Source organism: Amblyomma maculatum, chromosome 4 (assembly GCF_055883805.1).
Source record: "Amblyomma maculatum isolate TAMU_Amacu chromosome 4, ASM5588380v1, whole genome shotgun sequence".
In the NCBI taxonomy this organism is placed as follows: domain Eukaryota; kingdom Metazoa; phylum Arthropoda; class Arachnida; order Ixodida; family Ixodidae; genus Amblyomma; species Amblyomma maculatum.
Genome location: NC_139347.1, coordinates 161292102 through 161306823, shown reverse-complemented (window position 1 = coordinate 161306823; position 14722 = coordinate 161292102). Strand labels below are relative to the sequence as shown.

The 14722-nt window shown below is 46.0% G+C and overlaps 1 protein-coding gene across 2 annotated transcripts in view; it reads left to right on the top strand.

Moving 5' to 3' along the window:
* LOC146193373 (MAM and LDL-receptor class A domain-containing protein 1-like) overlaps positions 1–14722 on the top strand; it is a 241331-nt gene that overhangs the window by 180902 nt on the left and 45707 nt on the right. For both annotated transcript variants that reach the window (XM_084602734.1, XM_084602733.1), the window contains exons 50-53: positions 1635–1728; positions 2142–2292; positions 12005–12098; positions 13145–13255. In XM_084602734.1, coding sequence (XP_084458860.1) covers positions 1635–1728; positions 2142–2292; positions 12005–12098; positions 13145–13255 — 450 coding nt within the window. The remainder of the gene's footprint in view (positions 1–1634; positions 1729–2141; positions 2293–12004; positions 12099–13144; positions 13256–14722) is intronic.

Here is a 14722-nt window from a genome sequence, read left to right as displayed (position 1 = left end):
CCGCACGGGCTTCGTTCTCCGAGCTGCTAGAGCTCTGAACCGTGTTAGGTAACGTTACAAGAACGCAAGTGCGACCCCTATAGCGGTTCGAACGGCCAGCGTGGACATCTAAAAGTAAGACTGAGAGTCAAGGCCATGAGTGACGAAGCAGCTGGCCATCAGCACCTTACAATTGGCAACCTAAATGAGCCTAAAGTCAGACTCCGCCCGCACTACTAATGTATCGCGGGTAAAGAACGTTCCGCAATCCGAAATATAAAGGAATAGGTCAATGAGACAAATGTTTTTGATTGGAAGTTATTAAATAAAAAAGGGGAGGTACTAAAGCGACCCACTGCCGAGAAAGCGGGCCCGGGGAGATCCCACGTATCTCCCCTGGGAAGTAGCGGAAAGGATGGGTTGTAGGGTAATGGGAATTAGGAATTAGGATAGGGTTGTGGGAAGTTGGAAGGTAATGTGGGCAGCGTAGGATTTTGGCTGGCAGACAATTCGAGTCGAGCTCCCATATGAGCCTGCGTAAAGGGCGAGCACTCGCTCTTAGCCGAATATGCGGCCCTCGGCCCTTGGATCATTGCTCTACTGCAATGCGTTTGCCGAGTCTCCGGCGTCTGTTACAGGTTCCCTATATGAAGCCGCTTTTAAGGTTCCCCGTCCCCCAAGTCCGGGTCCCCCACCCCGAATCTAGTTGAAGTACTGAGAAGTAGATTTCGCAACGTTCATACCTACTTCAAGGTACTCGGCAAGTGACCGGACTTTAATCTGGCGCACACTGATGGATACTCTCCCCCAGTTTTCGCTCGGCAGCAGCGGGAACTCCATGAACGAGCCAGGAAGATTGTGTAGTGTGGCCGTAGTTATAAGAGTACGGATCTCGGCGGTCCGCGCTCTCCCGCCATCTCGGAGTTCGAGAGCAGTGAGACTTCTAAAAATAAGTAGAGCGATACCCACAAGAATCATTACTCGTTAAAAGCCAAAATTTATGGACCCACTTCGTCTCCTTGCCAGGAGGGATCGAAAAATCAAACCGCTACTTGCGGCATTTACTTCTGTCCCTTAAAGAGGGACAGAGGTAGTATCAAAATATTTATTTGTAGTAAATAAATATCAGTCGGTTTCACTGCTACTTGATTGTTTTATTTCAACCCCACAAGAAGGATTTCCATGGCAGACGTTCTCTTCTACTTTTGAGCTGGCTCTGAGCTAAGATGTTGCGCCTTTCATACAATTGCTGCCTGTGTGTCGAATACTCGAAATGCACCGAAGCTTCTGATGGTGTGACTCCATGGGTATACATAGTGAACAGTCTCCAAAATAAACAGGGAGAGAAAACCAGTACACATTTATGGATCCGAGACGCCAGACTAACAACTGAACACTGTGAGAATTATTTGATATTGTGCTGTTAACGCTTTAGTGAGTGTGACGGTTCATGACAGGAAATTTCACTGAGGCTCAATGGCACAGAATTAAGATGTTCAGTCTCGCTGCGAGGGTTTAGGCTCAGCTACGCTTTACACGCTCATTCAAAGCTGCGGCAAGGTCTGATACTGGTTTCAAATGCAATTTGTAATCAAACCCTTTTTTGTGTGTATACCATGTATCGTTCAACATCTGCGATGCGTTTTTGTATGCAGGTGGGTACATGTACGCCGAAAAGTCGCGCCCTTCTCATATTGTTTCGATGCGGATGAGCCCAACGCCAGATGAAGGACGTTGTTTTACATTCTGGTAAGGCTGATTTTTCTTCCTATTAAATTGGCTGGGGGAAAGACTGTATAGTACTAATCACGTTCAGTCACATTCTCTTTTATCCTCCCATCAAAACGTGTTACACCGCTTGTATGAAAATAAATTTTATGTTGACATGAGAACTTTCGCGAAGATAAGAGAGATCATTTAAATCACAGGTTACTCTAAATGAGATCATGCTTGCAATAACGTCACCCATGCTCACTGAAAGAAGCGTAGAATCGACGGGGCTGCCATACCGACCTGACGAAATCGTAGGCTCGCTACTGACATGGTTGCTAGAAAGCAAATTCGGCATATTTGAGTTCACAGCGTCTCCTTGGCAGTGCCTGTTCAGTATTGAAGATCATAGTTCTCCCCAAAGATTTGAACTGAAGTGTGTTATGTTGCAGGTACAACATGTGGCACCCGAACAGTGGTGAGCTTAACCTGCTACAGCGCGTTCAGAACGCATCAACAACACTGTTGTGGAGGCGAGAAGGGCCTCAGGGGAAAGCCTGGCAGCAGGGAGAGGTCCAAGTGCACTCGGACGAGCCTCACCAGGTAAGCTCGGTCTCTCTTTGTTACCTACTGATATCCCCGAGCAGAACTGCATACAGATATCATTATCTAGACCTTTAAAAGTCTCCCCGTATAAGTCGCTTATTTATTTTGAAAGGGCTTCTGTGGAGAGCAGGTGAGCTGCACTTTTTGCACGCCTCACCTATTTGATGCAATCCTTAGGGAGAGTACCATCACTTCTCTTTGCGAAAGGACAAATGAGCAATTTGCACAACGATGCTATGTTTTTAAAGAGTGCATTTTCAATTCATTTTGTTGGTAAAAACCTTCCCTGTTACTTATTTGTATCCGAATCTTGTGAACAATTGGCCGACACTTACAATGCTCGATAACGTGAACCTTTGGCGTATCTTTCGCACATATGATTTTCTGCTATACTTAGGCCAATCATTATCAACATGCTTCTGTTATATAGTTCACTTGCAATATACTATACTCCCCCAAAAAACTGTCTTTCAACTGACATTCAATTATATCTTGACTGCTAAAGAGAAGGCATCGGCATGACACCTTTCAACTCCGTCTCCTTTAGTGGCCGCGAGCATTTTGTACAACCTCCTTGACTGCAATATGTTGAACTGCCAAGCCTCACCCTTCAGAGGAATGCTTCTCACTTATCGTTAAACACGCGGACTATAACACCGCTGCTAGATTTTCCACCGTATATGAGAGCTTATGCCCGTTAGTATTACGCATCAAGATGCAACTGTTGAGCGTAACCTCTGTCCCCTGGCACTGCCGTAGCCTCCTTCTCTAATTTCCATATCACATTTTCAAGTCTTCTCCCGCTGCCTTCTTCAGTCTCTCAACCAGTATCCCCTTCATTCGCCTTGAATTCTCGCCAAATTCTTGGATGCATTTTCGCACTCATGTCATAACCTCCTGCTTTCATGGTAGTCACCTGTCCGCTTGTCCTTACAGCACCACCTTCTAGTTAGGCATTCATCAACCCTCCTTATAATCTTCTCCTTCCACGCTTGCCACCCTACCGATTCTTTTCTATGGCAGCCGTCTTCCTGTTACGCATTTATCTGATCTCGACATATTGATGAAAAAACAAGGTATTCATTGGCCCTAGCGATGACTCTATCTGGGAGATGGGGGATTTCCATCTACCGTCTCTGCCACTATGCCATGTGCCAGCCATAGTAGGTTGGCAGGAGCAGGTGGAAGGTTGTCTGAGTTGCCGCCAGGAAATCCTGCTCGCGTGCGATTGTCTGCATCTACTCGCCCGCTTCTAGTACGCCCACCGAAATGTGACCACTGTATTAATACGGTGGCAAAGCGTGCGTTCGTGCTGACGCATGAACGCACTACAGGTCCCTCCGGCGATATTCACTGTAGCGGTGCTCAGTTCACCGCTCATGCACCCAAATGTAAGAGGCGGGTTGATTTCTAGTGGCTGATGGTCAGAATACACTCTCTCGGCTTTTGCTGCATCGTTCTTCACTAGCCGTACAAAATATGCCACGGGGTCAATTGAGTCACTACGAGAGAGAGAGAAAGAGAGGGAGAGATATTGTCACGTGGTGATGACAAGTTCGATGACAAAAATGAAGAGTCGGTGATTGCACTGAAAAAACTTTTTATTGGGCTGACTTGCGCCCGCAAAAAGAACCAAGCAACATGGCGGCGTCTAAAACATTAACTAAAAAACAACTTGGATGCGTCTTCCAGGGGTTGGCAGGGGAGAGCGGATACATCTCGGAGGTCCGCTAAATTGTCGAGAAAAGCGATCGTCGTGCTCTTGTTGAGATGCCGGTATTCTTCGCTGAAATTTGTTACCAATACCTGAGCATGTCTTCTTCAGTATTTTGCGATGGCTCTTGCGACGCCGATACTTCGTTTCATGAGCAATTGGACACTTCCTTCGACAATGCCTTCAGCATTGTTTCGATGTATCCGCTATACCGACGCAGACTACGACGCCTGATTGAGGTGGCACGGTAAACTCTGCGTCGAGGACGTTTAGAGCGATGTGTTGCGTCGAAGTTATTGTAGCAGGTATGGATTTGTTTTCGGAGAGCTTGATGAGCTTAGATCGCAGGTCAATGATAGCCCTATGTCCATTTAAGAAGACCATGCCTAAAATCACGTCACGGGAACACTGCTGCAGGACCACAAAGCTGGCAGGGTAAGTACGCCCATTTACGGTTCTTCTTGTAGGGCATCGTCCCGGTGGAGTAATGAGGTTGCCACCTGTGGTGCGAATCAACGGGCCATCCTAAACGGTCGTAACTTTCCTCAGCTTGGAGGCTAACGGTCCAGTTATGACTGCATAGTCAGCTCCGGTGTCTACTAAGCCAGTGACTCTGCGACCGTCGGCAGCAACTTCAAGGTAGCTTGTTCGCGTCCTCCCATTGAACGTGGGCCTTGGTGTCCGATCTCGGCTCCGTCGTTTCTTCAGGTCACGACCGGAACATACCATTGTTACTTCGTTGAGCAGCGTTGTCGTCTTGCACTCTGGTCGTGTTGTCGTCGATGCCGTCGTGTGGAGCGTCAGTGAAAAGGCTGCGTTATTTTTAGTGGTCTTCGGTGGCGGAGGATCTTCGTCGTTTCGCCTTGAAGCAGCCTCACCTCCAAAGTTTGCTGTATTTAGTTCCCTCTGCGCGGGCTAGGGGACCTTCCTCGTACATAGTTCTGGCCTGCCGACGCAAAGCGGGCCCTGAACGGCTAAGGTGAGCGTGACAGACGATTTGGCGATGCGTACTCTCCCCTCCGCAGGTACTCGTCGATTTCTTGTGGTTGTTCGCTAGGACGGTGTCGTGGGTCGGCTGCAAATCAGCGGTGGCCGATACGTCGGTACGGGCAGTGGCGTAGAATGCGGCCGGCCTCACCGCAGTGGAAGCATAAAGGCCGGTTGATCGCTGTCCTCCAGGCGTCGCACTTCCTGGGCTTGGAGGTCTTTGGTGGGCTTGGCGGGCCGGAGCCAAGGGGCGACTTTCAGGAACAGGACGGTAGCGGCGAGGGCTTGGAAAGTCACGTCGGGGCGCAGGACGACGTATGCAGCAGCATAGTTCATGGCTGCTGCTTCTTGCACTGGAGTGGTCGGAACGGTCACCTGGGGAAAACCGAGAGCCTGCTTTACTTCCTCACGGACGACGTCCTCGAGCGTCGTCACCTGGGGTTGTTGTGATGGCGGCAGCAACCGGCGGAGGTCTTCTTGCACAATCTCCTGGATGAGGCCCCGAAGGCTCTCTCCGCTCGCAGATGCGCTGCTGCAGGGGCATGCGTAGACCGGCTGGAGTGGTCGTTCGTAGTGGCGCATACGGGTGTTCATCGTCCTGTCGATGGTCGACGCTTCACTTTAGAATTCCGCCACAGTCTTTGGCGAATTTCTGACCAGCTCTTCAAAAAGAGACTCTTTAACGCCTCGCATTAAACATTTCACTTTCTAAGCTTCGGTCATGTTAGGGTCGGTGCGGCGAAACAGGCGCTTCATTTCATCTACGTAGACCAGGATGGGATCTTTTGGGAGTTGAAGTCTTGACTGGAGGCGGGTCTGAGCTCTTACGTTTCGGACTAAACTAGCAAAAGCCATCAAAAACTCTGCTTTGAATGTCTCCGAAGCCTTTAAAGAAGTCTTGTGATTTTCGAACCAAACTCGGGCATGTCCTTGAAGAACAAAATGGACTTGCCTAAGTTTCGCAGCATCGTTCCATCCGTTGAATTCTGCCACACGGTCGCAAAAATCCATCCAGTCTTCCGCATCTTCCCTGGGCAGTCTTTGGAAGATGGGAGGCTCCGAAAGCTGCACGAAGACGACTGGTGCTGTTGAGTGGGCCATTTCCAAAGTTCATGCCTTCTGGAGTCGAACGGGGTCAGGCAGCAGACTATGCTTGGGTAGTAGGTCTTGGAGTCGGTGGCTGGCTCGATGACCTCTAGGCTGGTCCCCCACGCCGACAGGAACCAGACTGAGGTCTTCGCTTGAAGGATCAAGGGCAGCACCTCCACCAGATGTCACGTGGTGGTGACAAGGTCGATGACACAAATGAAGAGTCGGTGATTGGACTGAAGAAACTCTTTATTGGGCTGACTTGCGCCCACAAAAGAACTAAGCAACTTGGCGGCGGCGATAGCAACAAGATTGCTCGTCGATCGTCGAACTAAGAATGCCTGCCCCACACATCAACGCTCAATTTAGAGGCTGCTCCGAACCCTCTAGATAACGTCGCAAACTATTACTAGCTCTACCTGGAACATTGCAGAAACATATGCGCCTGGTTGGAATCTTCGTGACAGATCGCGGCGAATCTTGCGCGACAAAGAAACTGATAAAGGTGCGTCTCGCGACATCGAGAATTAACACACAAAAAACTCAGAATTGCTACGCGTGTCCCAAAATCACAGTGATAAGGCCGCATACCGGCGGCTGTTAAAAAACAACAGATGCAGTTTTGAAGGTTTCACGGCAAAATATCGTAGCGACTCGTAGTGAGTAATATATATATATATATATATATATATATATATATATATATATATATATATATATGTATATATATATGTGTGTATTGGGAAATCAGTTTGTCACACAAGCCCGTCCCTGCCTCGAAGAGGAGTTTGAAATGTTTCCTGGGTCTATGTGCGTACTGCCGCCGCTTTATCGCCGACTTTTCCAAGATAGCCGCACCCCTGACCCGCCTCACGCGGGATGATACACAGTTCGTGAGGGCAGCCGAGCAACAAGAGGCCTCTGCGTAGCTACGCAGACGACTGCAAACTACCCCTATTCTTACACACTTTGATGAAGACGCTCCCACCGAAGTCCACACCGACGCCAGGAACGTCGGCCTTAACGCTGTACTCGTTCAACACCAAGCTGACGTGGAAAGGGTCATTGCGTATGCCAGCCGCACGCTCTCCCGCCCTGAAACAAATTATTCCACTACGGAAAAGGAATTCCTCGCGGTTGTGCGGGTAACTATGAAATTTAGACCTTACCTCTATGGCCGTGCGTTTAAAGTCGTTACTGACCACCATTCTTTGTGCTGGCTGACCAATCTACGCGACCCATCGGGACGCCTAGCACGATGCAGCCTTCGCCTCCAAGAATTTTATTGCGCCATCCTGTACATTGTGTACAAGATGCTGACGCGCTCTCGCGGGCACCCGTCGGATTAGTCGATAACGTCACATAGGACGACAGAGGTTTTCTTGGACTAGTGAATGCCTCAGACATAATGACCCGACAGCGAGCTGACCCAGACCTTCGATCTGTCATTGACTACCTGGAGGGTCGCGCTGCTGACGTCCCTCGCCAGTTTGGAAGGAACCTGTCTGCATTCTGTCTTCTAAATGGCATTTTATTCAAGAAAAACTCTAGCACTGTTGACCGAGCGCACCTCCGTCATTGACACGTCACATACCATTCTGGAGAGAAAGTTTAGGTGTGAACACGGTGCGTCGGTCCGGCTTGTGTGACAAGCTGATCTCCCGTTACATCGGAGCTTACGACGTCCTGTGCCGTGCCACGGAAGTGACATACGAAGTTTTTCCAGCGGGTACTCTGCAGCCCTCGTGTCGGCAACCACGCTCCGAGGTCGTGCACGTTGTCCGCATGAAGCCCTATTTCACACGGTAGTGTGCTGTGCGCGTGTTTGGTTGTCGCGTAGGGCATCTTACCGCGCCTCCGTTATCTGTTCTGTCCATGTGCTGATCTTTGTTTTCTCTTGCATTGCCCATCGCTCGCGCTCCGTCTTCGAATTCTTTTTAAAGGGGGGAGTAATGCCACCTGGCGCTCCCGATGTTCTTAGGTGGCGCCTGGAAGAAGACACTTGCATTTATTGAGTTGTAAATGCACGAAGGCTGGTTGACAAATTGGTCAAATTTAAGTCAAAGGTAAAAAATTTGTAGCTCATTTACAATAAACAGGTTAATGCAAACAAAATGAACTCTAAGAAGGTATATAAGACATTAATGGTTGGTTGGTTTGTGGGGTTTAGGTCCCAAAGCGGCTCAGGCTATGAGAGACGCCGTAGTGGAGGATTCCGGAAATTTCGACCACCTAGAGTTCTTTAACGTGCACTGACATCGCACAGCACACGGACACCTTGCTTTTCGCCTCCATAGAAAAGCGGCCGGCGAGGCCGGGATTCGATGCCACGTCCTTGGGGACAGTAGTCGAGCGCCGTAACCACTGCGCCACCCCGGTGGGGAATATGACTTTTCTAATACTTAAGTATTAGTCAAAAATTAATGCGGATTAACATTATTCAACAAAATAAACGTTGATTTAGAATGACACAGAAAAATCAGATTGGCTTAAGCTAACGCAACAAAATTAACCCTCACCGGAAACATCCAATCAAAATAAAGTTCCTTAAACAAACGGCACCTAAATGAGCTACGAAAATTACTTTTAAAAGTCTTTAGTGCGGTAAGTCTTCGCAGCTAAGAGCAGTCGGAAGGCGTATACATTCGCACTTCCTCCGAATAAATTGCCACTAAAGATTTATTTATTCAAGCACGATATATACACCGTCGACCTTCTGGGCTTGTTCGCGTCTTGTTAGCATATTCGAGTCTCAAAACAACAAAATGGAACGCCTTAAAATTTCAACGCATCAGATTCACTGAAGTGCGTCCTGGCCTTGTGTAAGTTAAACGAAATGTCAGAATGATTAATTTATTTTTGCTGTGATTACTTGACTCCTAATATTACTGTTTATTTTAAGTACAAGTCCATGTTGAGGACAGCTGCTTATAAATAAAAAACAGTGGAGCTGAGGAACAAGACCTTTTATGCCCGCTTTCATTATTTCGCATTTGAGAATTTTTTTTTTCTTTTTTGTCAAGAAATCCTTCGCCGCGCTCATTAAGCAATGCATGGCCGTAACACCAAAGACGCTACTATAGCACTGATCTAAGCTGTCATTCGGCACGAATTCGTAAATGTGGCCTTAATGCGTTTCGATAGAGGCGAAACGAAGTGGCGTCCGTGTGCTGTGCGATGTCAGCGCACGTTAAAGATCCCCAGGTGGTCGAAATTACTCCGTAGCCCTCCACTACGGCTCTCCTTTCTCTCTATCCACTTTCACTCCCACCTTCATCCCTTCCCTTACGGCGCGGTTCAGGTGTCCACAGAGCAAGTGTGACAGATACTGCGCCTTTCCCTTCCTATGAACCAACCAACCAACCTTCTCATGATAACTTCAGTTCAGGACATTTGGAAATAGCCTGCGTGATATCTAGAAGGCCAGAAAAACATGGATAGTATCGCCAGAATGTGCCGGGTGTGTCGGCGTCAAGACCTTCTCTCAAAAGAAAAAGCCCAGTTTTTAGGACCGATGCTTCTATATTTAAGCAATAGATATGCCTGGTTGTTTCCTGCGCTCTAACGCAGGAAATAAATGCATAATGGTCTGCGCGAACAACCTAAAACATTTCGCAGAATGTTTTAATCTGTCAAATGGCATGTCGCGACACATTGCAAATTTCACCGGACACTAAATAGTGCCCCGCCATGCATGACTTCAGATTCGAACCACTGACAGAGGCGCTTAATTCATAGCTCTAGCTTATACTGATGTTTAATATTCATAGACGTTATTGTAGTAAATATTACTATCCCCCGAGAAAAGATATCATTGGAAACCGAACCCTTCTCGACTTGCTGCAATTGTGTGTAGATCCTCAATTCAAAACCTGGGACGAAGGGAACCCCTTCCTGATCCTCACGCACAATAAGGCCATGCGTGAAAACACGTATGTCTCTTTAAGACTGCGAAGTGACGATGATGCGTGAAGTCGTGTAAACGCAACTCGACAACTACAGCCGGCAGACTCTTTCCTGCACCCTCCTGCAACGCTCCACAGAGGCTCGTCAGAGGACACAGGCGCGAATTCAGAACCAGAAAGGCCAGGACGACGAACACAGCAATCAATGACGCTATGACCCCTTTGCACATATGAAGACTGTGGAAAATTTTCCACCGATTGTCAACAAGAGCTAGGTGAAAAACTGCATCCAATAATATGGGTTCATTGTGCATAATCAGCTACGACGCCGTTCCCAACGGATATCAGAAATATCAATGATCTGTATTATCTAACGCGTTCCGCTTAAAGCCTTAATGCGAGCTATGGAGTGTTCTGGAATCACGTCCAATGCATTAAGCTACTTCGACTTCCTCTCTAATTTGGAAATCAAGGTTTTTATTAGCTGGAGATGATATAGAGATATCCCGACCCTCAACATCAAGGTTCGCGAGATGTAAAAGCAGGGGTTCCCAAAACGGAAATGATCTGGCGATTTTACAACTTCTTTTCGGGCATCGTGTTAACCCCTTCTCAACACCCAGTAAGACGAATGGGACGAACTCATCGTTTATCACACACTCACGTTATACTAGCGAGTATGTCGCACCATCTAGCATCTAAATGCCATTGAGTTCACGAACAGACTCATTTTCATTGCTGTATGTGGCACACAAAATTCGCTCTATCGTCTACGAGGCACATTCTGCGCTGTCACATGCTAAACATCATACGCCGTCCTATTGTTCTGTCAATTGACGTGTGCACATCTCACGACAGTGCCATCTATACCTTCTCTGTCCCGCACCTCTTAGGAAAACGCTGTGCTAGCACTTTGGCCGCTTGACAGACTGAAGCTAAAGAGTCAGGCCCGGAGCAAGCGAAAGCCTAGTTATTTCTCAATTGGGGAACTCACCCGGGAACTCGCGATCATCTTCAACTTGACTGTAATAGGTTTCTTACCGACGTGCTGTAAATTATAGCAGTGTGGTTATCGCCCTCTAGACACATTGGGCAGAGCGTGATATCTTGAGTCATGCAGGACAATATTATTGTTAATATCTATATTCATTCAAGTGCCACGAATATATCTGCTTATTTGTTTTAGGAAGTTTTGTCAGTCCTAGTATGATAATAATAGCGCTCTCTTTTCTTACTTTTGAAGAGAGGTTCCTATTGATTTATTCAAAATTAGCTGCAGATATCGGGTGCTTTTTTACAAAGACCTCGATATTTTGACAACGCGTACAAATTAGCATGCAATTTTAATTGGTTTCACCATTTGATGGTTTAGTAATTTTTCTTGCATTAAGTGGATGTACACAAGTATAGTTACAATATCCGCACTCCTCGGAAAACTAGGTCGTTGCTAAAAGCGCTTTAAGCAAAGTGAAATTCTACAGCCAAGGAGCATGTTGCATTCTCTGCCTGGTAGCTGGTGGAGTATCATGACAACTAGGGGAATGACTTTTAAAACGCTTGCTTAAGAGAAATAATATAGCTTTAAAAGCGAATGCGTATAACCAAAACAGAGTCTCTCATGGCGTACAATTATTGTGGGGTTTATATTTCGCTAGAAGTGCCGAGGCACTTATAATCGACGGGAGATTCTGACACCAGAGCAACTCCCACCTTAATAAAATAGAACAAACAGTGCTCTATTGAGGCAAGGACCAGCCTTCTCTCGTCAAGCTTCCGAAGCTTAGAGTGACGATAGAGAGAACACATTTTTTTTCCTGACGCACCTAAGCAACATATTGAGTAAAACTGACTGCGTGGCCAAAAGTGCAGTCAGAGAAAACTTGTGATAGTGCAGTAAGGTGCAGCAAAGGATCTGTACTAATTCTAAAACATTATTTTACGTTTAGAATATTTGATTGATTCAAGAAGAATTGGGATCCAAAGCATCATTTTTTTTCTTCTTGTCCTCTTGCAGTTTGTGTTCGAGGCCATATTGAAACGACGCACTCCTGGAGTGATTGCAATTGATCGTCTTGAGCTCAGGGACGGACGATGTGACTCGGGGAAAGGTATGTATATGTTTTTATCATATATCTGGATAAAAGCTTTAAATTTTCAATCTGACTGCTGGGAAAACTATACTGCACATGATAATACAGAGCCTCAGATAATGAAAACAAAGAAGGGGATGGGGGCTATAGGCGGTAGCAGGGATAGCAAAATGTGAATAATTTATGCTTATTTTTAGCCTTTCTTCTAAATTCTGGCTAGCTTGTGTACACTATTAAAATGGCTATAGCATCTTGAGAGCCGTAGCTTCACTTCAGGTAAATGTTTTTTCGCAGTAGTATGGAATTAGCGGAGCCGGAACATGCATTTTCTTTTTTTACCACCTCGATGAAATACGTTTCTAGAAGTTGCCTAAAACGAAGTACATTGTAAATATTTATCAGGCCTTTCTCTAACTGCACCGAAAACTTTCTGCATATATATTCAAAGAGAAACACATTATACATATATTTGGAAGAAGAATAACTCCGGTTTGCTCTGTGGCGCTCTTTGTGATGAACCTTTGTGTGCGCACTAGGCAAGCGGTTTAGAATGGCAACTGGCACCGTGACTGCTTTGTTTCAAGGAAAATATATAGAGCTATTTAAATTGTAGCATGCCGGAAATAACTTAGGTAAACGCTTTTTGATGCGATCTACAGATTTTATGTCGACCTGTTTTCTTTCTATGATTTCAGAATAAACCAATAAGTGTTTGGGAATAAGTATGTTTGCGAAATTATAATAGGCGATTCCGAATAGCTCTTAGATGGCTGCACTGAGCTAGGACCCATCCTATACAAGTCCTTGATTACAATAAGGGGGGAAATTGTATATTAAGGAATTGGCATGTGTCGGCTTCTTCAGGATACATTTGAAATAGGCACTTCGAGACACATTGACTACGTTTCGACCGGAGCCAGGTCTTTGCCAGACGAACCTTTTGTATGCGATATCGATGTGATTTCATATTGTCATTTCGTTGTCCAGCTGCTAAATGCTGAATGTGGCTAATTGATTGTTTATTCTGGGCCTAACTGCCACTTTTTCTATTCAACTCGTGGCAGTGTGCACGTTTGAATCCGGGACGTGCGGATGGCAACTTGACAACTGGGAATTGACAAAGGGCAACACTGTGATGCTGCCTGCAGCGGATCACGGAAGCGGAAGTCCTTCCGGTGAGAGATGACCGTTTGCAAAATGAACAAAATCTGCCTTGTTTTTTTTTTCTTTCCTTCATGCCACCCTACAAATTTCAAGCGAACACATATCAGAGGCCTGCTGTAAGCTGCTGCTTACTCGGTTTCGTAGACTAATACAAATCGTAATTCGACCTCACTGCGTGATCTAATTACTGCAGTTTGACTCATCACCCACGTCGTGTTGGCACTTCTAAGCTTTTCTGAAAGAGCTCCTATAGTCGCCACTCAATCATCGGCTAATCGCAAACTCCTGCATTTTTGTGGAAGACCCTTTTGCAGTCTGGGAACACAATTTTATGTCAGTGCTTGAATTTTTGTGAATTTACACGGGAATAAATAGTTTGGTCGGAAAATTATTACTAACCTTATTGAACATATGAACGTGCAAGGTAAGTTATTACAAAAAAAAAAGAAATGTTGGACAACGCCCCACTTTTCTGCGTGCTAACACTAACAAACATGAAGTGTAAGCAATACGTTTTAGGAAATGGTTGCTTGTTTTGGAGAATCACGGAATAGTGCTCAAAATGTACAATATAGGACGTGAGAAGAACGTTATTGTTCTCACCTTCTGGGGATGTCGCGCCCTCTTTTTAAGTGACAGATCCATTGTCGCTATAATCGGAATAAAGGAATATTAACAGTTTTGTTTGCGCAAGATTAAAAATTTCATTTCGGAACTTGTGTCACGCGTATTGCTTAATCGCCCAAAGTGTCCTTTATGAAAGAGCACTGAACACTGTAGAGTGGGGGAGCCCCAGTGCGCAGGTAGAGCCAACGTTTTGACTAGTGGACTTGTCTTCGTCTGGGCGTTCAAAATTGGCCTTTGTAATTTACATAACCGCGTTATACGAATGAGACTTTCCGCTTTCTTCTTCATATGATTCTGGTGCCGAATTACGAGGTTTGTCGTAAATATGGTACTATGTGTTTCACACGTACAGGAAGGGTCAAACCTTTCCAAACCACAGGGTCTCCTTCTGGCCGGCATATTCTGGCACTTACGATCCAATTAACGATATGAATTATATCAGAGGTTAGAATAATGCTTCTTTTATCCTCCACAGATATTTTGAGACTTGGGGTCGTCATAGCTGCTTGATTATACTGCTCAGAAGCAGAGCCTGTGGCCTGGGAAGTTTTGACGGCCCCTGTACATCTCGGCCTTATAGTTACTTGTGTTATATCTGATAGTCAGTACAGCCTTGTATTTACCATGGTTGGGAAAACATTTTACGTGAACAATTGCTACATAGATAAAGCGATTTTTATTGTATTCTATATATAATTGGAAGAATGGAAATGTGCTTGAGGCGTTCCACAGACCTCAGAGTGCGACTTAAGTAATGGTGCTCGTACCTTGATGAGAAATATTAAAATAGTTGCTTTCGCGGTGGCTGCGTTCAATTCCGGTACTCAAATATAGTTTACAATATGGGACGG